The sequence below is a fragment of the Cinclus cinclus genome, chromosome 5, assembly GCF_963662255.1.
Source record: "Cinclus cinclus chromosome 5, bCinCin1.1, whole genome shotgun sequence".
Lineage (NCBI taxonomy): Eukaryota > Metazoa > Chordata > Aves > Passeriformes > Cinclidae > Cinclus > Cinclus cinclus.
In genome coordinates this window covers 69417986-69441352 of record NC_085050.1, presented here as the reverse complement: position 1 = coordinate 69441352, position 23367 = coordinate 69417986, and the positions used below count along the sequence as shown (strand labels likewise).

At 41.8% G+C, this 23367-nt stretch overlaps 1 protein-coding gene across 1 annotated transcript in view; it reads left to right on the top strand.

Moving 5' to 3' along the window:
- The window catches only part of AFG2A (AFG2 AAA ATPase homolog A), a 160406-nt gene extending 137773 nt beyond the window's left edge, over window positions 1-22633 (top strand). Inside the window, 1 exon segment of the mRNA XM_062493990.1 lies at window positions 22335-22633. Within this exon segment, the coding sequence (XP_062349974.1) occupies window positions 22335-22511 (177 nt within the window). The 3' untranslated portion in view covers window positions 22512-22633.
- Window positions 22634-23367: the final 734 nt, after the last annotated feature.

The following is a 23367-nucleotide window of genomic DNA, read 5'->3' as shown; positions in this document are numbered from 1 at the left end:
TTGTAACTCATAAATCTTGACTGTATAAACGTTCAGTCATTAATTAAGGCTTTCAAATTAATCTGTTTCCTGACTGGACTTGGCTGGTTTTGCATAGAGCAGCACTGTTGCCCAATCTCCCAGTTTCGGAGTGCTCTCAAATGTGTGGTATGGAAGGATGGTGTTTATTGTGAAGAGTTAATGAACAGCACCAAAGGAGGCAGAGGGAGCCCCTGGGTTACCAACATGTGCAGGAAATAGGGTGCTGGTATCAAAATAGTTTTGTGCACTTTAATTGCTTCCCTTACTTCAAACAATGGCAAAAGTGGCTATTTTATATTGATAAATGTCAGGCCTGGGCAGAAGTATTTTTCATTCCTTTCATTATTCTCACGTAGTGTTCTGGTTTTGCAGTTCAGCCAGTTTACTCAGTATGATGTATAAATATGGCCAAAACATCTCTCTCATGTGATGGAAAAGGATTTCAACTTTTGTTAAAGGCTTTCTAGAAATTAATTGGTAGTATTATCACTCATATGCTGCTCATCTGAGGTTTGTGTCCTACTTGTTTTACCCTTTCTTTACAAATGTGTAAATGTATATATATGTATCTGTGTCTCCTTTCTTACTTATGCAGCCATGGAGGAGCTTTTATCATACATTTAATTATTTCTCAAATATGAAGTATTTTCTGAAGTTCGTCCTGGAGATGTACTCTTTTTTTTTTGTAAGCATTTCAAACCAAAAATATTTTCATTACCTGGCTACTAGATGTGAATTAAAGCAGTTAGTTTCCTTCGGTTCTGTATGTGCAAAGGATTTCATAAATAACTTGTAAGGTTTAGATTAGACATATGGAAGAAGAGGGTGGTGAGGCCCTGGCACAGGTTGCCCAAAGAAGTTGTTGATGCCCCATCCTGGAAGTGTTCAAGGCAAGATTGGATTGGGCTCTGAGCAACATGGTCTAGTAAAAAGTGTCCCTGCCCATGAGAGGGGCATTAGGACAAGACAACCTTTGAAATCCCTTCCAACTCAAACCTTTCCAGAATTCTTTTTCTTTTCTTTTTAGTAAAATGATACTTCCATATCCAAGAAAACCCCTTCCATTTAACTGCATCAAAGTGAAGCGTGTTTTCAGTGTCACTTACTCCCAAGCTAAGCCATTCTAAATATTTCCAGGTCTTTTCAGCATTGCTTTTTATTGCTTTTACAATTCTGATGAGAGGCATGTGTTTGTGAGGAGCACTGGCCAGAGGAATCCCTCTCTTTTTAATCAGCGCTTTGAAAAACTCATTGTGTCCTCGATGCTGATGTTGGAATGTGAAAGAACAGCCTCACCTTTAAGAACAATTCTGCCACTCTTACGAGTTTTTGGAGGAGGAAAAGACATTGTTGTCAAAATTTTTTCAATAACAGCTTCATCTCTAGAAGTTTGTCAGAGAGACACAGGATCAAAGACATGCAGGCAGCGAGTGACCCACTGAGTTGGGCAGGTGGTGGAAATCCAGGTGGGTTTGCTGTGCTTGGTGAAAGTACCATGTGGAGCATCATAGGAACACTTGCTAAATATAAAATGGAGCATTAAGAAACTGTGGTAATAAATCTCTCTTCTTCCAGTATTCATTTGATTGGAGACAGTCCTGGGCTTGCTGGGAGATAGGATGGGTTGTTGGATTGTCTCATTGGTTTTTTCTTTCTTATGGATTTGATAAATCATTTGACACATTGTATTTGGTAACAGGTAAACTATATTTCAAAGCCTGAAATGATGCCTGGGTGACACTTATAATTTGAAATCCGTTGTTACATAAGATTTGACATTCAGTGTTGTGTTCAGTGGTGTCTGTGTGCAACCTGAGGAGCAGAACAAATGACACTTCACCTTACTGCTTGCCATATATGAAGTAGGACTGGTTTTTGCAGATTCAAAATGAGGAGCTACACTCAAAATACCTGTAGGGCTTTATTACAGATGGTGTGTTTTGTAGCTGCCCATTTCTTCTGGGAGCTGTTTCCTGAGGGCTGTTCCCAGGAGGTTGCATCAAGCCACTTCGCAATGGCTGGTGCTGGTTTCAGTGCCATTCCGAACCTGTACTGCACAGCAGAAGTCATTCAACCTATTAAGAAAGGGCTTAAAGCTAAATAAAGTAAAAAAAGGGGTCAGTTAATGTGGTGGTAGGAGCCGTGACCAGTGATGACTCCCTGGACCACAGGAGCTGCTCTGCTCGTCTGGCAGCCCCAGAACTCTCCAGGCTTTCCCAGCAAAGCCAGTGCAGAGACCCATGCAGGATTCCCTTGTGATCATTGCTCCTGCTGTGGTGCTCCAAGGTGAACAAAACAATGATCCTGGTGTTAAAATGATAAACCAAGTCCAGTCCTAGTCCAGCCAGGATCTGCACAGAACAGGTTGTTCCCTGCAAGTTGGAACAATGCTGATAACATTTAGCAGGATTAGCAAATACCCATTAATATTTGCGTTATGATAACAGGCAGATTCTATTTTGAGGTTTATATTTAGTACTAATAATTCATCCTTGGGTTTGAGATGATTCCTGAAAGAAAGTGTCTGTTTCCTACAGGAACAGTCTTCCTTGAATGTCTCTCATTTTTCAAACAGAGAGCTTTTAGCCACTTTATTTTTGCCACTTGAAATCCAGCAGTTTTATTGTGCTAATATTTAGTCTGCCAGGACTTTTTAGACCAGATTATTTTCCTTTGAAAATAGTGAGGGGTTTGTTATTTTGGTTTTTTTTTCCCCTGTTTGTTTCATCTTATTTCATATGCAACGTTTAAGGAAAGCTTAATTAATCCCAGCATACAGGGAGAGGGAAAGGAAACAGTGCTCGGCACTTGAGAATATATTTAGCTACATTTATACAGAAGTGATTGTATTACCTAAATCCCTTGTTCTTTATTTTTGGATGAATTTGGGGGCTAGCAAGGGAAGGCAGGCACAGGCTTGGTAAAAAGAAGTGGAGGGAGGAAAAATGCTTCCATGGATCTGGAAAACAGAAATCCAGTGAGTTATCTCTGTTTCTGTGTAGAGCTGAAGCAGGTCTTACTCCTAAAAGTCCTTGAGTCAGAGTTTAGATTTCAGTTTTAGGGGATTTGCAAAGGTTGGGAGAGCTGTGGAAGTAGAATTCTATTGTAAAGGTGTGAATATAGGGGTGGGCTGATCCTGGATAGGAAGGCCAGTTCTTGTTACTGGTTTTTATTAAAATATTTTGTTACTTCTGCTGCAAATTAACATTGGTTTGAACATTTTCTCTCTTAAGTATTGTTCAGTCTTCCTCATTAAAAAAACATTTCCTCAGTAATAATAGATTCCATATGTAGATGTACTATGTATGTAAAGTGATATATATTAATATAGTAATTGCCCACGAAAATGCATTTTTTCCACCGTGTAACGACCCTTCCTGCTCCTGCCCCCAAACAAGCAGAACAACAAGAGGGCCCATCGACTGTTTTAAACCATTTTCCAGATCCGACCTTGTGCTAGCTGGAGCGGAGCTGGCAGAGGCGGCCGGCAGAGGTGGATCCCTGGCTGTTCCAGGAACAGCCTGAGCGCACGGCAGGGTCGGTGCCGGGGCTGCCGCGTGCCTCAAGCCAGCGCTCGGCTGGCCCGGGAACGCTGCTCCCCAGGTGCTTCGGCAGGGCCCTGCTCCTGCACCATCCTTCTCTGACAGCACCAGGCTCACTCAGGTGCTTGCAGCTGAGCCCTTGCTCGCTGCTTTGCTGAATGCAGACATTGCGGCGAGATGGAAACACTTTACAGTGCTCTGCACTTCGTCTCAAAAACCTGCAGGTAAAGCATTCCTTAAAAAGATGGAAAACAAACTCCTTTTTCATTTTTACAGGGTTACAACAGGTCCCCGATATCTGCTTGTAGAAACAGCACCCAGCCTCCTTTTCATAAAACCACAGAGCTCTAAAAAGCCAAGTTACCTTGTGAAATCTCTATTTTTTAAATCTTTATGCATTTAACAAAAGGAATGTTTCCATGTGTTCTGGTTAAGTATTGGAACATGATGCAATCAGTCGGTTTGGCCGAGGAGATTTCTCCCAAGTATCCTGCAGCAGATGAGCTTGCCAGCTTCCGCAGTGAGAGGAGCTAGGGGAGAGCTACAAGCATTCTTTGCTGCTGCCAACTGTGAGTTAAAAGACTATCAGAACCATTTCCCAAAGCAAAAGGGACACAGCAAATTTTTCTTCAACCCACAGGTTGATGGGAAATGAAAAAAAAAAATTAGTCCTGAATAAGATGAAGTGGTACAGGACATAGCTGTCTCATTACTTACATGGGAAAATGTAGATATTAATTTTACTTTTAAAAATGTTACTTTAGACTTCCTTCTGATTAAAAAATTATTCAGAAACACTAATTTCAATAATTTCTTTTGTTCTCTATTATTCACTTAACTTTTTACACTAGGAACAGAATGTTTCACCTTGAAAAGATTTTAAGTATTTCAATTTAAAATTACTTTTTCAAGATTTCTTTTCAATTTTGTTGCTAAATGGAATGGGTGAGGTAGAATCTGACCCTTTGTTTATCTGGCTTTGGATTAAATCATATATTCTGTTTGGGGAATATGCTACACTCTAATCATCAGAATATAATGTTTTTGCAGTTCTGCTTTTGGATGAACTTAAAATTAGAGGGATTTTGGTTTTATGAGACAGAGAATGAAAAAGAGGGTTTTTTCACGTTTTGATAGCATCAACATCTTGTCTCAGTTCTTTTGCTCTTTCATTTCATAACTTTTGCTAAGAAAACTGAGCAGCTGATAATTTGCTGGCTGCACTTTTATATGGACCCAGGTGTTCGTGTTCTTCTATTTATATTGACTCCACCATTGAAAGATAAGACTTGCTATCTGAGGTGGAAATGGTAAAGTTGTAGGAAATAGATTTTAGAAAGAGGAATATTTAGTTGATCTGTATCTCAGAATGTATTCTGTTTTGAAAATGTATTTAAATGATTGTGTGATTATACATAGTTGTGGGCGACTAATCTAGTCTGTTGCTGCAGGTCATGGGAATAGTCATAAAAAGTATTTATTGTGAATGTGAACCCGGATGCGTGCTTTCCCAACGTGTTTCCCATATGGTCTGTAAGTAAACAGTAAATCAGATAGAGAAGAGCTGAGGGAAGAGAGCAAGTGGGTACGTGGGGATTCTGTAGCATTAAAACCCTGGATGGTTTGAAGCCCTGACTTGTTTTGTCTCTGAATGAAAAAAAAAAAAAAAAAAAAAAAGAGCAAGCCTAAGCAGAACAAAGATGCTCTGCAGATCTAGGAGCCCATGGAGATTCAGGCACTGACAAAAAGCTGTAATTTTTTTTTATCAGAAAAGCCTTGATGGAAGTGCAGGATAGACTGGCCACCTCTAGAAATGACTTGCCATTTGCCCACCTACACTTACTGCTGTGATGGAACCTGGCACGCATCTGCAGCCTGCACATTCTTTTACTGAAACCAAGCTAGTTTTAGGGGATTGCTGGCTCCATTTTGACAACTCACCATTCATGTCAGAATATCCATGTCAGACGTGTGGTTCCCCTATGGTCCTCTCTACTTGCTTTGGGAAATCTGAACAGGAGAGGCAGGGATGTGTCAGATGGTCTCAGTGGGCATGAATGGGGGTCTGAGCTGTCAGCACTGCAAAAATGCCTTTTTTAATTGCAGCTGAAGAGCACACAAGAAGTCCTCAGTTGCAAACTCTGTACACTGGATGGGGGGTGTGAATGGGAGGGTAGGAGTTGTGCCTGGCAGGAGAAACACTGTTTTCACACTGCCACTTCAATATACATGAAAAGTTTCAATCTCTACTCATATATTTGCTCTGTGTTTATCTGTGTTACCTCATTTACCTTTAAAGCCATCACAAGTCTCTGAAGTGTTGTTCCTCTATACTTGTAGCCTAAGCAGGTTTTCTCTTAGTCACCATGGCAATTTCTCTGTCACTAGAAGGGGCCATTTCATAGCTCTGCTATCTCAGGCTGGGAAATTTGCTCTTGAATACAGCTTACACAGGCTTTCCATGCCCTGCAATCCCTGTGATTTTCCTGATTTTTGTCTTCTTTCACGGGCTAAGGAAAGTACAGGTTTTCTGTGGGAAATGATTGGGAGATTAGAGAGAAGAAGTTGGCTCCAATCCAAAGGGTGGTGAGATATATTAGCGCAGTTTATAAGATAAAGCCAAATCTCTATTCTCTTTTACCTCGTGAGACTCCAGCCTAGGGCTAAATGCAGCCACAGACAAATGCTCCTGTACTTCTGAGGGCACATCAGTGTGAGGAAGTTATCCTGGAATGAGATGGGGTGTGACTGTAAATGCAGTAGCTGTTCCAGCATAACATCCTGTGGAGACAAGGCCTTGGTAAAGTGACTAAAAGCAGTGGAAAGACTCCAGTGGAAGCTGAGGATGCTGAGCCCCCACTGCATTCCCCTCCTCAGCAGCCAAGATCTAACCATCTTTGCAATGGCTGTTTTTCTTGTCATTGTGGAAATCATGATTTATTGCTCATGTTATTAGTTGTCAGAATAAGGTGGATGAGGTGATGGCCAACAGCGTTACTGTAGCTGTCTTGTGAGCACAAAACATAGTTTAACACCTGGTGTCATGGGGAATATTTCAGCTCTGCCATCTCTTACTGTTTTTTCTCCTTCCTACAGATTATCACTCTGGCTTTGGTTGTCTCTGTGGGTATCTAAGGTCTAGGGTTAGTGCATGTTTGTAGTGCTGGAGAGATTTGTGTGTGCACACACTCTTCCTGTGGTACTCTGGGAGTTAAAACTCAACTTTTTTAATGCTCGAGAGGTTGCTACACACCAGTTTTTAGGCCTGTGTGGTGTGATTCAGTTGTTACCCATCCTTTATGGTCTGCTGGAAATGAGTGTTTATTTTTAAAGTGCCTTTTCCCAGATTAAATAGAGCATTAATTAGTGCGTGTGAGGAACAGGGTGCATTATTCCACCGCAGCTTTCCATTGAGTTGAGAGCTCATTACCAGATGTAGAGATCATAAACAAACACACATGGCTGCTGCGTGTAAATCTTCTGCAGGAGAAATTACTGCTGATTCCTCCTGATTACATCACTTTGTCTTCCAGCTCATTAATAACACTTTTGACCATGGAAACTATTTAGGTGCTTATAACTCAAAAAGCAATATGCAGGAAAGTATTTACATTCCATATTTGTTAAACATATTTCCATCTGGAATTCCTGTCCATGGTCTAGACTACTTTTTTTTTTTTTAATTTTGGAAGAGTAGTTGTGGAATGAAAAATTTTCCTTTATAATTCATGTTTGCTTCCACAAGGTCTATAGCAGGATATACAAATAGTCTTCCCAAAGCCACACAAAGATGATGATACAGAAATTAATCTGAAATTATTAGGCCAGAGTCTTTGCTGGCACAATCCCCAGGGGAGTTATGCCAACAGGTAAATTGGCCTAAGGATAAATAAACTTAATGAGAGCTGGGAATCACTAATTTAGGACTTGATCCTGCGTGTTACTGAGGAATTGGATCCCACTGCAGTATCTTCCATGGCAGTCCCTGGAACCATGCCAGGCACTGCAGTGGCTGCTGTAAGCCCTCCACTGCTGCTGGTCTGTGAGGTTTGGGATATGAATGAACACTGACCTGAGGAAGACAGCCGTCCCAGGTATCAGCAGAGTTTGCTAGGTGGTGGCAAATGACATTCGTGACAGAGCCAAGATTGTAATCCTGCATTCAGTCCCTCTCAGGGATTGTCAAATGGCTGCCTCCTTTTAGGAGTGACTTTTGCCTAACCTGGCCGTATCCTTGGCAGGTAATGCTTCACATAGTCTGTCAGAAAAGACCGTATTTCATACTCCTCTCCCACATTTCTTATCCCTCTCTCAAACTCTCCAAGAGCAGCAGCCACACAACTGCCTGAGTTGCTGACCACAACAAAATGACCTGACAGGAATGAGTAGCCTTTTATCAGAGTTTCTTCCTATTTTCCTTTTACCAGAGGCATCAATATATGCAAAATAGGTAGAAATATAAAGCACCAAAGAAATGTGACATACTGTCATTAATCACAATTTCTCTCTGTGACCAAAGCATGAATTTTAGCATTTGTAATTTGATTAAATCCTGCATTAAAATCCGTCTCTACTTCTGATAATGGATATTACTTGGGCTCAGTAATATCTCAGTTATATCTCAGTTTTGCAGAGCTACTAGGTACCATCACCTTAAAGGCAAAAAAGGTCTTGTTTGTTCATGGTAGTTGTCCCGCTGAATGATTTATAGCTTCCATTTATCTTCCAATTATTAAAAGCAGATAAGGGGTTTGGAACATATTTAAGCATGTGCTGTACTTCAGTGCTGTTTGCTGACGTCAGAGGAACCCAAAACAGATGCCTGTGTGCTTTCAGGGATGCTTTCTTGAAACAGGGAGAGAAGAAAAGAGAGAAGCCTCTCTTCCCTTCTTGGCTCTCCTCTTTTCATGTGTGAATAACACACTGTGCGCCTGGTTTTGTTTAAATCCAAACATGGCAAACAACCACATTCTGTGAAAACTTCCTACTTCTTCCCATCCTTCTTTATGGTTTGTTTTTTTTACTTCTTGCTATTGATATTTGGGAACCTGCAGAGACAAAGTGACGCGAAACTTGGAGGTCTGACAGAAGAGTTTATTCTGGCAGTGTTTGTGTGAAGCCCTGTGGTGCCATGAAATCCCCCTCGGTTCCACTGCTTGCTTTGCTTTTTCAAGCACAGCCATAGCCTGGGCTGGGGTTTCATTTCCAGGGGGTCTGTCAGAAGACAGGGAGATGGATGGGAGAATCTCCCAGCTCACAGGTTGGTTGAATTGCCTCTTTTATGGTAATAACATTCCTGAAGTGTGTTCTGATATTTTATAGCTTTGGTCAAAGACACGGATGCTTGTTGGTAAATTACAAGTCTGTGAACCCAGTGAACCCATTGGTTCTTCTGAATCAAGGATGCTTGATGTTCAGATGAATTTGTATCCCATTAAATGGCTTTTGCACTCATTGTGTACTTCAACTCTACAGTAAAAGAATGTGCATGCAGACTCTTCTTTATAAAAAGAAAATAAATTGATAGGAATGTTGTTTGTGCTTTTATGTTTTGGGTTTTTTAAAACAGTGAAGCATTCCCTGACAGGTTTGCAACAGCTAAGCAAGATGTACATTGAATTCACATTCACATGTAAGTGTTACGTGGCTGTCCCTGTTTTGCCAGTTGCTCAGTTCATATGGTGACAGACCAAAAAACTGCTAAGTGACAGCGCTGAAAACAATTTTGCAGGTTTCTCAAGAAAGTGTAAAGATGAGACTTCACCACCACCTAAGCTTAAGGGCCATTTGCATCACATCTGAAAGACTGTGTGCTTTATAAAGATGAAGAGAGGAATATTTTGGAAATAAGAGTATACATAGCTGGGGCACTGACAGCTGCATGTCACATCTTTTCATCTCCACCAAAGTTTGGTTTATGTAAATAGGGTTAGGCTGACCCTAACCATGAAGTCTAGTGCTGATCAGAAATTTCAAATCCACCCTTCTGTGTGCAAAAATGTCAGCGTGAGCTTGTGTTGAGGTGGGATAGACTTGATTAGGATCTTCTTTTAATTGAGAAATCACAATACAAAGTACATCTGCTCCCAAGAGTTTTAAGAAGTGCCTTGTGGCAATTAAAGCAATCACTTGCTCAGAAAATAAGGTCTGGAAGAAATCTAGCACATTTAACTGGTTTTTTTTCCCCCTTCTAGATACATATACTGTGTTAAAGAAAAAGATCAGCAATCCATCAATAGTACATAAATTAGGAAGTTGCTTGGTGGTTGATTTAATAATCTAAGTAATGTGTACTAGCTGAAGGAGAACTGGGAAGTAGTGTGCACACTTACTGCAAGGTTATCAGGCAGTACTTGGTTATAAATCTTGCAAAACTGAAAAAAAACCCTCACCCTGATAAGATTACCAAGATATGACAAATGGCAGCCATAAATAGATTTTTGAATTCCTGCTCATCTCTTCTTTCTCCTGCCCTTTGCACTTTGCTCCAGCGTAACGAAGCTGCCAGGGCTGTGCAGCTCCTCCAGGTGAAGGTCAGCTCTTGATATATTTTTGATCGTAGTGTGAAGCTCCCCTGTTAGTATGTGGTCCCCGTTTTAACCTCTTTGCAGATTCCCCCGATTATCACAAATCACTTTCACATGGAGCTGAGGTTAAGCTTTATTTCTCTTGGCTTGTCCCTTCCATAGCAGACACTTCGTCTTCACTTTGAAAGGACAAAGCGATGTTCAGCTGCCTGGGCCTGCGCCCAGCATTTGATTTATACATTACTTAATTTCCTTTAGAAAATTGGAAGCAGAACTTTAGGAGTGGAAGTCAGTCCTTTTCATTTGTTTAAGGATCTTTTAGGGCTAATATAATCATCGATAGTAGATGTCAACATGATTAGGGTGACTTAAGGTAAAGCAAAGAAAATTGAATACCAGGAGAAACTCTTCGGCAGAGGAGAGGGTGCCAAGATTTATAGCCATGCACAACATCTGTGGGTTATGAATTGTGGCATTAAAAATGAAAATAAAAAAATCACCACGTTTTTGAGTGACACATTGAAAACACCTGCCTCCCCTGGCTGCAGGCTGGAGCAAGAACGGTTCATACCCTTTGTGTTACATTCGCAGTCAGTCCTTGGGCTGCGGGTCTCTCTGGCACTTAATTCAACCAAGGAACTAATTCTACAGAAATTCCTCACTTAGTCTGAAGGTTTGCATTCGGGCTCACACTGCATTCACGCCTGCAATTAGGTCTGCACGTGCCTCTAAGTGACCGCCAAGACAATTTGAAAATTTCTCATGCAGTGGAGTCAGGAAATTAAAAATTAACTCTGGAAAGGACATCATATAATATTTGGCGGTGTGGTTTGAGTGCTGTGTCCACTGAGGGGTAGAAAGTCCTGCTCTCACCAAAAAGCAACAACAACAAAAAAAAAACAAACAACCCAAAAGCTGAAATATGTCTTCCATGGGATTTTGCATGATCCACAGCTGAGGGAAATATGGGAAGGGGAAAGGCCTGTGGCATGCATGTGCTTATGGATACAATATGACTTACTTGTGGCCTTTAATTTAGCAAAATAGCATTTAATGAAGCAGAGTGAGAGTCCCACATTGTTTCAGGCTCCCTGGTGCTGCGGCTGCTGTTCCCAGCATGGTTATGTGGGGGGAAAGGGTTTCAGTGCGGGAGTGTCGCTGTGGTGCTGTGCCCGTTCCAAGTCTCAGAGTTATCCATTTGATCTGGAAGTGACTTGATAAATAGGAGGTGCACACCGCAGCACAACAGAGGCTTTCTCAGTCACAGCCCTTGGAGCTAAAACAAGCACCTTCACCAGTCTGGGCTGCCAGGGAAGTACCAGTTGTGGTGTCATGCAAAGTGAAAGGAAGTAATCAAGTCCAGCTTGCCCGTGACATTTCATGCATTTAAAACTTGCTCACCCCATAAAAAGCAAATGATTGATATCAAAGAATCTTCCAGATAGCATGAAAAGTATTAAATATGATACTAAGTGAGGAATGTTAAGAACATCTGCTTTTTGTGGTACTGAATAATAAAAGCTGAGAGAAAATAGCATTTGGTTTTTCGGTTTAGTATGGAAAACTTTGCTTCTGTGGCAGCATCCTGGATGTGGTGTCTTCATTCTTTTGGTCACTTTTTATTGTTTTTGCAGAGGGGATAAGACTTTCTGTCCGAGTCCTACTATCTGTACATCTAGCATGAAATGTGTAAATACAATACACCAGGAAATGGGAAGTTCACTCTTTCTCATGCACATAGGCAATTCCTGAGCAAATCCCCTGAACTCAGATCTTGACAAGGGCCTGGAAACAATACCAGTTGTAGATACCCATACAAGACAGACGGAGTAGCCTCTGCTAAGGACAAAGTCAATGTTACAATTAAGGTGTCCTTTTTCTTCTGCCTCACTGACTCATGGCCACTTGGCACATGCTGTTGGATGCTATCATCCTTAGAATCCTCCTCTGTGCCATGCAAAGTGGGCTGCTGGGTGATTGCTGAGCCTGTTAGATAGGCTGGAATGGCTCTAGGAAGAGCAGTTTTGCTTTATTGTGTCATTATATAACTTGGCCACACAATTCAGCCCAGCAACATATTTATAGAAGTTCAGGAGAAGGCATATGTGTGCTGCAGGCTCTAGCAAGAGGAGTGCACCCAGAGCACTGCAAGAGAAGAGGAGCAGATGGTCTTTTCCTGTGTATTCACTCAGGTTCTGGTAGGCAAACCAGCCCTACAGCAGGAGGTAGAAAACCTGATGGTGACTTCAATTTGTAAGTGTCCCTCAAAGTGTCCCTCGAGTTCACTTCAGGACTCTCCTGTCTCTGGTTGCATGTTTCTTAGTGGCTTTTTAGGGTTTTTCAGCTGTGGTCCTTAGTTCTGTTACAGTATCTGAGCTCACTCTTGTGGCATCCTCCTTTGGGCATCATCCCCTTCTCCCTTGAATACTATTAAGCATAAATTTTGTACTTTTCTAGCCTTAAATTGTTTGAGTATCATGCTAGACTGCAACTTCTAAGAAGTTGACATGCTGTTACAACATTAAAAAGCAAAACTGCACACAACATGGAGGAAGGGGAAGGGAGACTCCTCTGTTTCCCCTGTGCATATTTGCAGAAATGCTGAGCATAATTTTTGAATGTAAAGTGTCTTTATGAAGAGAAATTCAAGTGACCTGTTTTCTAAGTCTTTACAGTGTTGGAAATTTGCATTACATTGTCTTGCCTAGACAAGGAAGGAGGGGGAGAAAACCCAAGAGACCAAAGAGTTTTTTGCAATAACATGGCACAAATGGAGAAGAAGTTTACAAATACAAAAGAAAATAATTTGTTAGATTAGATCTGTTATCCATGCAGTAAGCAGATCTGGATGACTTTTATTATGGGGATTCAGTTTCCTCAGCTGGAGGAGGGCACCCAAATTACAAGCTGTAATGTTAACAGTGCAAAAGCAGACACCTTTAATTGATTTTTCTGTTCCATTAAAATAAAGCCCTCCATCAATCCTTAACTCAAGGCAATTGTTGGTACCCCACTTTTCTTGGTCCATGTATTTGCATCATTCATGGTTTCTTTTCTTGCTGTAGTTACTTCATTTCTTCTCTTGCACAAGCAAAACCTACATTAAAACTTGAATAAGTTCTTTTCCAGTATTTTTTGCTTCCTCCTTTAGGAGTAATAACCATACACAAAGGCATTTTTCTGGGGCTTAATGGCATTGCTTTCTAGGTCTGCCTGTCCTCCCAGCCACTCTCTGCCTCCCTGGAATAGAGACATGCAGTAGTCCTCCTCCCTGATTTTCCTGGGAAACATGAGCAGCTGGTGCCATGGGAAGCTCCAAGAGGTAAACTTAGAAACAGCCTGAAATTCCTCTAGCTTTCTGCTAAGGAAATAGATACTCCACCGGAGACATCTCGCACCTTCCAGCAACAGAGAACCCAATAAATAAAAGCTAGGGAGCTTCCATTAGGGACATTATTCATTTTGCAATCCAAAGGCCTTATTGTGTGTTCTCCCTAAATGTCTTTTCTCACCTCCTGCCTCAACCCAGGATGTGTATGCACATGTCACCCAGTAAGTATAACTCTTATTATTATAGGATTTGTGTGTTTTCCGTCCAAATTGACAGAAAAAATAAGTTTCTGGAATATTTGTCATTAATTTTAACTGGGTGCGTTTGCTTTTACGGTATTGTATTATGATAGCTCGTATGTAGGTGACTACAGTTTCTTTTTAACCTGCTGTGTAAGATCCAAATCAGGACAATATTTGCCATGGCTCCAAAGACAGAATGAAAGGCAGAGTTTAAATGAACCCATGAAAAAAAGAATTTTTTTTGCTTTCATTCTTTGCTAGTAGGCTTCAAAAGTTTTGGGTTGTAGCTACCTTGAAATGGTGATATAATGTGATAGAAATGCAGCTGGAGCTGAAAGGAGATGAAAGACAGTTCTAGACTGGCTGTGCTCTATTGACAAAAAAAATGTATATATTTTTAGGGAAGGGAGAACACTTCTCCCAGGTCTTTTTGTAGAATTGCTTTTATTTGCTTTGTTTTGATAGGAGCCTGAGTCCTCTGCTCAGGTTATACTTGACAAAGGAAAGGCAAGAGTTGTCTTCCAGTGCAAGAAATAGGAAATATTTTGAACATATTACCCAGCCTTGTAAGTGCCTTAAGATGGGAAAAGCAAGCAAGCAAATGCAGCAACCACTTAACACCTCCACCCTGATAGGTTTCATAAGGTAGGAGGTGCCAAATCTGTTTTATACAGGTTTTTTCCTAGGGAGAAACTCATGACAGCCACAGCCAGTGATGAAGTCTTCTAGTTTTAAATTTTTAGTTTCATAATCCAATCTCTCTTGCTGGCGGCATTCGGCAGAATACCCTTGGCTCTGTGTCCAGGCCCTCTGCAGCTCCAGCAGCCTGTGAGTGAGAACACAGGATTCTCTTAATTACTTTTAATTAAAATGAGTGCGTGCACACACACACATACACACACACACTGAAAGACTCTGTTTTTCTAGTGGCTTGGTTTCCTTTTCCTCGTTGAAGGGAAGAAGTTAAACTTTCCCATTAAATGTTTATATAAAAATGAAATAATTCTGAGGTTAACCAGAAATGCATTTTAATCTTGTATAGAAACATGCATGTGATTTTTTTGGGGGGGGGGTGGTTTTGTTGTTTTTGGTTTGTTTTTTTTTTTTAGTTGCACAAATATAGCTGAAACTTGAAGTTGGCAGAGAGTGCTGTTTAAAAATATTTAGTCCCAGCATGTAAAAACTCGTTTTGTTATGGAATTCCTTTGTGAGAGGTGTAGCTATGCCATGTCTCTGCCAAAGTGATGGGAGCCATATCGGTAGAGCGCCTCTTGGAAAATAGCTGCATTTTGGGCTTGTAGTTACAAAATTGAAATTGGAATTTACATGTTTTATACATTGCTTGGAAGAATACCACATCTAGTAATATTTTTTAAGAGAGTGGAAGGAAGAAAAAAAAGAAAGCTTGCAGATGGAGCTTGCAGAGCTTCGCTCTGTTAGAACATGTCGGGATGAGCAGAGGTATGTGTGATGACACTTAGCATGTACCACTGAGAGCTCTGCTTTATTCCCCTCAGCTGTCATCATGTGCTGGAGTTATGATACATACACCTAATTTTGGCTACATACCTCATCTTTCCCTTCCTTGGGCGTGTGTGAGCTTTATAGAATAGCAGGAGCTACTGATACATGTGATGCTGTCTGCTGCCTGGGCACAGCCCCTGCTCAGTTTCTGGTGCTGGAAGAGCAATTAAAGGCAGCATTTTGGGGTCGCTCTGCCTCATTAATTGTTGCCATGATTGTCCCACATATGCAGCTGGCCAGTTGTCTGGCTCAGCTCTAGGCTCACCTTCAGCTGATTCTGAAGCCTGGCCGAGACCAGGAGGAAAGGGCAAAAGGAGGTCTTGGTCTTTGCTGTGGCTGCTGTGGAAAGGGCAAGTGGGAACCCCCGTCCTGGTGAAATCAGATGTATTCAGGCAGCAGCACAGCTTTGTGTCCCTGTGCAACACCTCAGGTAGGCTGTGGACACCCACACACATGTACACCTGTACATCAAGCCACAAAATGACACAAATAAGCAAATGGCACATTAAATTCTGTAGATCTGGGGCAGACTTCTCTGAACTAAGGTCACTTACAGACAACATTAAAGGACCTGGTTTTATTCAATTATATGTGCTTAACAATTTCTCATGAAAGGAATCAGGAATAGCAGAGATCATTTGCTCTCAGAGATGCAGGATACACATAATCCTGGGTTTATAGTTTGGGATGGAAGGGACCTTAAAGATAATCCCATTCCAACCGCCTGCCAGGGCCACCTTCCACTAGACTGGTTTGCTCAAAAAAGTAATACCTGTCCTTTCCATTAAAGAATTGCAAAGATGCTGCCTCATCAGTACAGACCTGTTTTAAAGTAGACAGTCCAATGTCTGCTCAAAGTGCATGTCTCTTTAATAAACAAGGGAGAAAGAAGTCTATTTTTTAATGAAAAATAATATCTAATTGTAGACTATCATGGCCGAGGGTAGGAAGTCATCACCGCTCCAAGGCAGTGTTCCCAAATCCAGAACCGTAGAGATGTAAGTGCTTTAACTTGAGGAAAGCTAATAACATTTTACAACATAGCTGCTTAGAGATCAAAGAAGCCTCTGTCTCACTGAGGCACTTGTGTGGCCTGTGAGGGCCTTGCATACTTCAGCTGGGAAAATTTTATGGAGCAATAATCATATCCTAAGCAAATCCACTCCATAGCTCCCATGGTTCAGCACGTGAGTCTGAGGAGTGAATGGATACTGTCTGAAAGGCATCATACTAATACACTTCCTCATTTTCTGGTTAGAACAAATGATTCATCCTTTGCAAAATTCCCGAATGTATAATTTTATGGATACCCCATCCGTGGAAGTGTTCAAAGACAAGTTCTGAGCAACCTGGTTTAGTGGAAGGTTAGAACTAGGTAATCTTTAAGGTCCCTTCCAACCCAAACCATTCTTTGATTCTATGATCCATCCTGTTTAAATCTACACAGATCACAGAACTGAGCTGAATGAAGAGATGCACATACAGGGTGATTCTTTGTCTTTCAAACACTGGTCAAAATTTATCATAAGTGATTAACAATTTCACAGTATTGGAAACTTTTTCCTCTATACAGAACAAGATTTGTAGCAATCTGTAGCAATTTTTCTGTGCAGACAACAGAAAAAAAGCTGCGTTTTCTTGTCTTTCTGTGGTTTATACGTGAAACATGGAAGTTGAAACACAAGAGAAGTACTGCATTTAAGCCTTTTTGAAACACATCAAAAACTTCACCTCTCGGCAGCTAAGACCCTCTCAGTTTAGCCCATTCTAAAAGAAAAAGGATATTTGTGACATCTTAAAATAGCATTCTCATCTAGGGCAGGTCTCCCCAGCAGCTCCTGGAGCACAACGCATCCCACTTGCTGTGCTCCCGACTCCTCCCATGCCGACTTGTCGAATCCCTCCCGAGCCCATCTCAATACCCCAGCAGCAAGCCAAGGCTCTTTTTATTTTATTTCTGGATTAGTTTTCTGATGGTCTGCTGCATTGAATCGGTGAATGAAAGAGCCAGCTTAGCGCCGGAGCCAGCACAAGAGCCGGGCAGGAGCCTGCAGCCCGCAGCGGGTGGTGCCGGCACAAAGGAGAAGGGGGAAAGCGGGGCCGTGGCGTCCCACACTGAGCAGGAGTGACCTGCTGGGGGTGGCACAAACCTCGAGCTATTTTTACATCTCTGCCCAGCACTGCTTTGAGCCCCCTAAAATCCGTTGTGGGAAGTTGTGCGCTGCTGGAGCTGCGTTGAATTATTTATGTGAATTTTAAGAGTACAGTCAGCAACCTCTTCCAGCTACTCTGCCTACGGAACAGCTTCTCGCTTTGGAAAGGCATCCATGGCCACCTTTTCCCTTGGTCCAGGTGGGTCCTGAGAGCTTTCCAGCCCTCCCTGTTTCGTGGGGATAAGTCTTTTGCCCTCACAGAGCAGCCTGGCACAGGGGTAGGGCAGGAATTCCCCCGAGCGAGACACAGATGTCGAGACCCGGGGGTTATTCACGTCTTTTTCAAATGCCGTGTGTGAAGCTTTTATCCCTCCCTGGCTGAGAGGGAAAGGCGAGTCCCCAGACCTGGTCCCGGCTCCCTTTGAGGTGCCCGGCGGGCGCTCAGCCTCGCAGGTACTGCTCCGCCAGGAAGCGCCCCAATTTGCGCTATTCACAACCCGCAGGGCACTATTCTTGTTTCCAGGCTCCTAATCCCTCTCTCACACACAATCCCTTACAACTTTAACTGGCGGGGTGGAGGAGCGAGTTAAAAAGGAAGGAAAAAGGAAAATGAAACACAATGTCGGGCCAGGCAGTGGCTGCCAGTTACGGCGCACACAATCGACACCAGCTGCAGCCCAATTAAACCCACATTCACAGGTGTTCCCGGCACACTCGGCCCTAACAAAACCACTTTCTTGAAAATACCTAAGGCTTTAACACAGAAGCTTTTTTTTTTTTTTTTAAGATTCTTTAAAGCTGTTTAGAACACTTTAAATACAAAGAAGCTGAAAAGGACTTTGAGTCCGCTGGAAAGAGTCGGTGCTTAATGCCAGAATGGGGGAGAATCGGCCCAGCTGAAGCAGCCAGTGTAACCATTGGTTTTGGAGGAAAGATGGGTTGTGCTTATGCTGTTTATTCAGGGAACAGTTACTAGCTCCGGGCGTTTTATTGTTGCTGGGAGTGGAATGGGGCAGGAGGGAACGACTAGGTGTAAATCCTTTTCTGCTGGGCGGCTCATCGTTGTTTGCACCATAGCTCTGAGCTGGTGTGTGGTTTTGCTTCATTCTGATATCTGTGTGAGTGGTTCAGACAGCAAATTTTAATTCTCCTTTCCTCCCAGGAAAGCTTGATTCTGGTGCCTTTTTGACTTTGAAGCAGAATTCTAAATTAATTGTTTATTTTCTGATCTTAAAGCACTTCCTGAGATGATAAATCAGTCCTTTAGGAAAGCGATGTACTCTTTTAATGCATTAATTCAATACTGTTCCCATGCTAAGAGACAACTGCAGACAACAGATGATTGCATTGGTTGGTAAATTGCTCTGACTCCATTGAAAATGAGAATTTTGTTTGTCAAACTTCCTTTTATAATGATATTAATAATAACCAAACTAGGAGATATTCTGGTACTCTTAGATTCAGTAGCTTTTTACCCTGCCTGGCTGGCTCTTTATTGCTGCCCTAGCACCCATGTACTTACAGCTTAATTGCCTGGTGTTTTGCTGTTTAATCACTGCTGTCTCTGACAATCACGTCATGTCTTCATTGCTGCCTTAGAGTGGGTGCTGAAAGCCACTCTGGATTCAGATGCAGTCACAAAATATCTATTTTGTCCCTCTGTACAGTGAGATGTATTTTTGCCTTTGGAACAGGAATAGGATGTTATTCCTATTCCTCACAATGCTCAGAGATCCAAAGGACTGCACTTTTGTCTTTTTTTGTGTACTGAGAAGGTAAAACTGATGATCCCTTATATTTGTATTTGCAACTCATTAAGAATTGCCTTGCAGGTAGGTAATGTTGGTTCTTAGCATTCATCTATAGAGGTAGGCAGAGGCTGTTCATCGTACTAAATGCAATGGAGAAAGAAGAGTATCGCCCAAGCTTGAAATTCACAAATAAATTGGCATAAATTAGATACTGTCACTTGGGAAAAGATGCTGGAGGCAGCGTGGCATGGATAATTTTCTGAGAAAAATCCTCTCAGCAAAATACAGTTATAAGAAAGGAACTGCAAGCAACCCAGAGCTATGGCTTGGTACAGCCCCCTGTGTGCCCTGCACAGCTTCAGGCACTCGGCAGTGAGAGCTCAGGGCAGAACTGGCCAAAGCAGCAATGGCAGATGGGAGGAAGAATGGACAGGTTGGGCAGGAGCAAGGTCTGAGTCACTGAGGACTCTTCAGCTTGCAAAGACTTGACTGAGAGGGGATGAGATAAAACTCTGTAAAATCACTGATGGTACAGGGAAGAGCAGATGAATCACCATTCTCATAACACAGGGAATAGGAGGACTTGCTGAAATTGCCAGGTTAAATACAATCAAAAGTGATTTTATTATAAAAGGCATGATTGGACTGTGGTACTTGATACAGGGTGATCTTGTAGAGGCCAAAAGAAGCGATTTAAGAAAGTCACAGGAGAAGTTCATTTGGGATAGAGCTGTTGCAGGGTTTTGAAGCTGATGATGTGGATGCAGCTTCTGGGTTTGGAGGGCTGCTAAGCCTGAGAAAGATCCATGTCTTTCAGCAAAGGGTCTCCTTCCTCTGCTGTCAGTCACAGCTTCTTCTGTGGCCTTCCTTTTTTTTCCTCAGTCCACAGAAATGACATTTAAAAGCTCTTCTGTTGCTCCATCTGGTAAGAAGTGTCCTAACATGGCTGTGGCAAGGAGTCTCCATGACAGACCAGTGACCTTAGGCCAATAAAGCCTAATGCACCAGATGACTTCACCCTCCTGTGTTGTCACTGTGGCTACACTACTGCTTGTGTTTGCTTTCCACGAGTGATTTAGCTTTACCAGCTAGTGAGAATGCTTGTGAGGACTTCTTTTTAACGTTTGCATACTTAAACAAAGAAAAATAATCAAACTTGCCTTGTCGAATCTCTTACCTCAGAAACCTGATCCCCTGGGTTAGCCAAGGAGGTTAAGCCAAGGAATGGAAACAGCTCTGTGTGACTCTGTGACCAGACATGAGGGCCTAAATTTTCAACACTGTGCCATAACACCTGCTGTTTATTACTCAATAATATAGAAAATATTTAGTCCACAAAAATGGAGTGCAGCCATGAAAAGGGAGAACAATAATTTACATCTTAAAAGTCTTTCCTTGTCTCTTAAAAGCAGCTGAAATGCTTTTAAGAAGACAAAAATAATCAGTTTTCTGGTGCTTCCTCATGTCTAGTGATTTTCAGTTATCACAGAACTTACGGTTCAGTGTTTAAGAATAAAATTAAAGCAAAAAAAATATAATTTGGAAGTTAGTTATTATCACTGTTACTGATAGTGTTGGCAGAGCATAGAGAATAGGTGAAAGTGTCATTAGAACTATCAGCCTATGGGTGAATTCCTCCTGAGTGTATTGGTGTACAAATGAAATGGGAAGAAGCAGGATTGGCAGTGGTGTTCCTTTGGTTTTGGATGTGAGAACCTGACACTGTCTCCTTCAGCTTCTCCTTCACTACAACATCTGCTGACAAGTGGACACCTTGTCAGTGACCCTGCTTCAGCATTTCATGCTGTGGATAGCTGATGGTCTCTGTGAGAAGAACAAGGCAGTCCAAACCTGCTGGACTGCATGTGGGGACTTTTTAGTAATGCCTATGAAAACTTCCAGAGAGTCTCTTCATTTTGTAGCCTTCCTGCAGTGTTTATCAAAGGGGAATGAACCCCTCCTTCAAAAGCCAACACGGGTTCTGAGTCCAGAATGCTTGAGATCTCTTTTTCCATCACCAGTCTTCTCCCTTGTGAAAGAATTCTGGGTTTAGTGGTAGGTAGGGAATGCAAGGGGTGTTTGATCTGGTGCAGTTTTGTTTTTTGGTTTTTTTTTCTTTAAGTAGCTTAATATTCCTGTTCAAAATGGGAACACAGTCACAATGTCTGCTTAGAGAAAGACCTGCACAGAAAGACCAGGGCGCCTCTGGTAACTTTCTGGGTGATGTATTACTGATCTCCAGGAGAAGCTGGTGCACTAAATCTCAGCTGCGCTTCCACTTCCACGTTCAGCTGTCTCTGAAGTCCTGAAAAGCATTAAAATGCGTAACAGCAGTGTTTAGCTTTGGTGCTCATTAGAGCAGCACAGAACTAATAGTAATATTGTTGTAACTTGACAAAGCCATCTAAATCCATGCATGTTTTCTTGTGAAAGCTTCCTAAACATGCTGCTAAATCCCCTAAAAAGCTACTAAACGGCTTTGGCAACCATTAGCAGAGCATAAGCGGAGGGAACTCCTTTCAGTAAGTGAACAAACAGAGAAAATATGCTGAATAGCCGGACAAATGTGTTTCAGTTGGCTCTTTCATTTACAGATATAAGGGAGCAGTCAATATCAATCACTGTTTTCCCTGTTGCACTGGAAATCACAATATCTCTTTTCATTCCACAAGCTCCTTTCACCACAGTAATGTGTCTTTAGAGTGACACTGGCATCAGTCTGTTTCCGCTGTCTGAAGTCCAGAGAGCTTAAAAACACATTGCAGGGTATGAGACCTTAACCCTCCTCCCCTTCCACACACCCCTCTCCTCCGAGCCTCCTTTCGGAATTAATTGGTTTTATTTCTTTCCCAGTGCAAGGCTGGGAAAGAAAAGTGCCCGCAGAGCCTGGGAATATCTGCTCTTGCACTTTGGGGATGGAAAAATGTATTGCTGGTGGTTGGGATTTGAATTTATCAGGTGTGGGGAGTTTAACACAAGGTAATATGATTAGTGAGTTAATATGAAATGTAATGTAACTGTGGTTTGAATTTCGAGCTACATCCTGTTTTTTGGATGTCCTAATTACCCACAACCTCATTTACTTAAAAAAAAAGTTGGAAGAACTCTACTTGTGACTTTTTGGCATTTGGAGCGATTTGATGTTCTTGTGTTCTCTTTCTTCAAGTAATGTAAATAATAATAATAGTAATAATAATAATAATAATAATACTGTGTGGTTGTATTTTTGTTGTTTCTTTGCAGATAACAGCAGTCTGCAGAGAAGCAGCCCTCCTAGCTCTTCAGGAAGACATCCATGCCAAATCTGTCACAGCTCGGCACTTCCGGAGCGCGCTGACGGTCGTGAGCCCGAGGATTCCCGACTCGTTAATCCAGTTTTATGCAGATTACCAGCAGCAAAGTGGACTGCACGCGCTCTGAAAGGCAAATTAATACATAGCCCATTCACTGTGTGAATGGCAGATTTCCTTTTTGACGCTGTCAGAAGCCAAAGAGTTTTGTACTGTGAGAGAGTAGAACGTCTGGAGTAAACTGAATGCAGAATTGCCATAATAAAAGTTCCTGTGGAAGTTTTGAGCGTCATAGACATTGTCCTAACCTTTAGATTTTACCATTTCAGTGGTATAACCTGCTGTTTTGAGGTAGTCAGATTTCTGGTTTAAGTCTGTTTATCTCACTTATATATTGATGTATCAGAAAAAAAAAAAAAAGATCAAATTCGGAATTTTGGTGGATTCTTGGCTCTAAAGAGAGAAGCAACAAATGCTATTATTGCCTTCATTTGTTCCTGCCTCAACCACAGTGTGATCCCAGGGAACATCCCAGTGAGTGGCTTAGTTAGAAAAATTGCTTAAAATTGTTGTGAATTTTTTGATTTATGACCACCAGCAAAGCTGCCAAACAGGCTTTCTGAGATAAAGCCGAGGCATCCTGATTGATTACTGCCAAACATTTATGTCTGGTCTTCACCAACTCCTTTTTAGCCAATACTGGTAGATAGGCACCTTAAAAACTGTCCAGCCTTTCACTAACCTGAACTCACTGCCAGGTGTCAGCAAAAGATGCTCGTTGTTGATGTTTGTTTCCATCAAAATAAATAGGAATATTGATAAAATAGGTAATTTGAAGCTGGCTGCATAAAATCCACAATGAACCCTAATTAATGGATAAGAAAACCTCCTTGCAAAAACTGTTGCAAATGACCATGAAATACTTCAGGGACAGATAAAATCTCCTCAAGTTGTTTCTTTGTTATATCATCTGTTGAAATGATGAC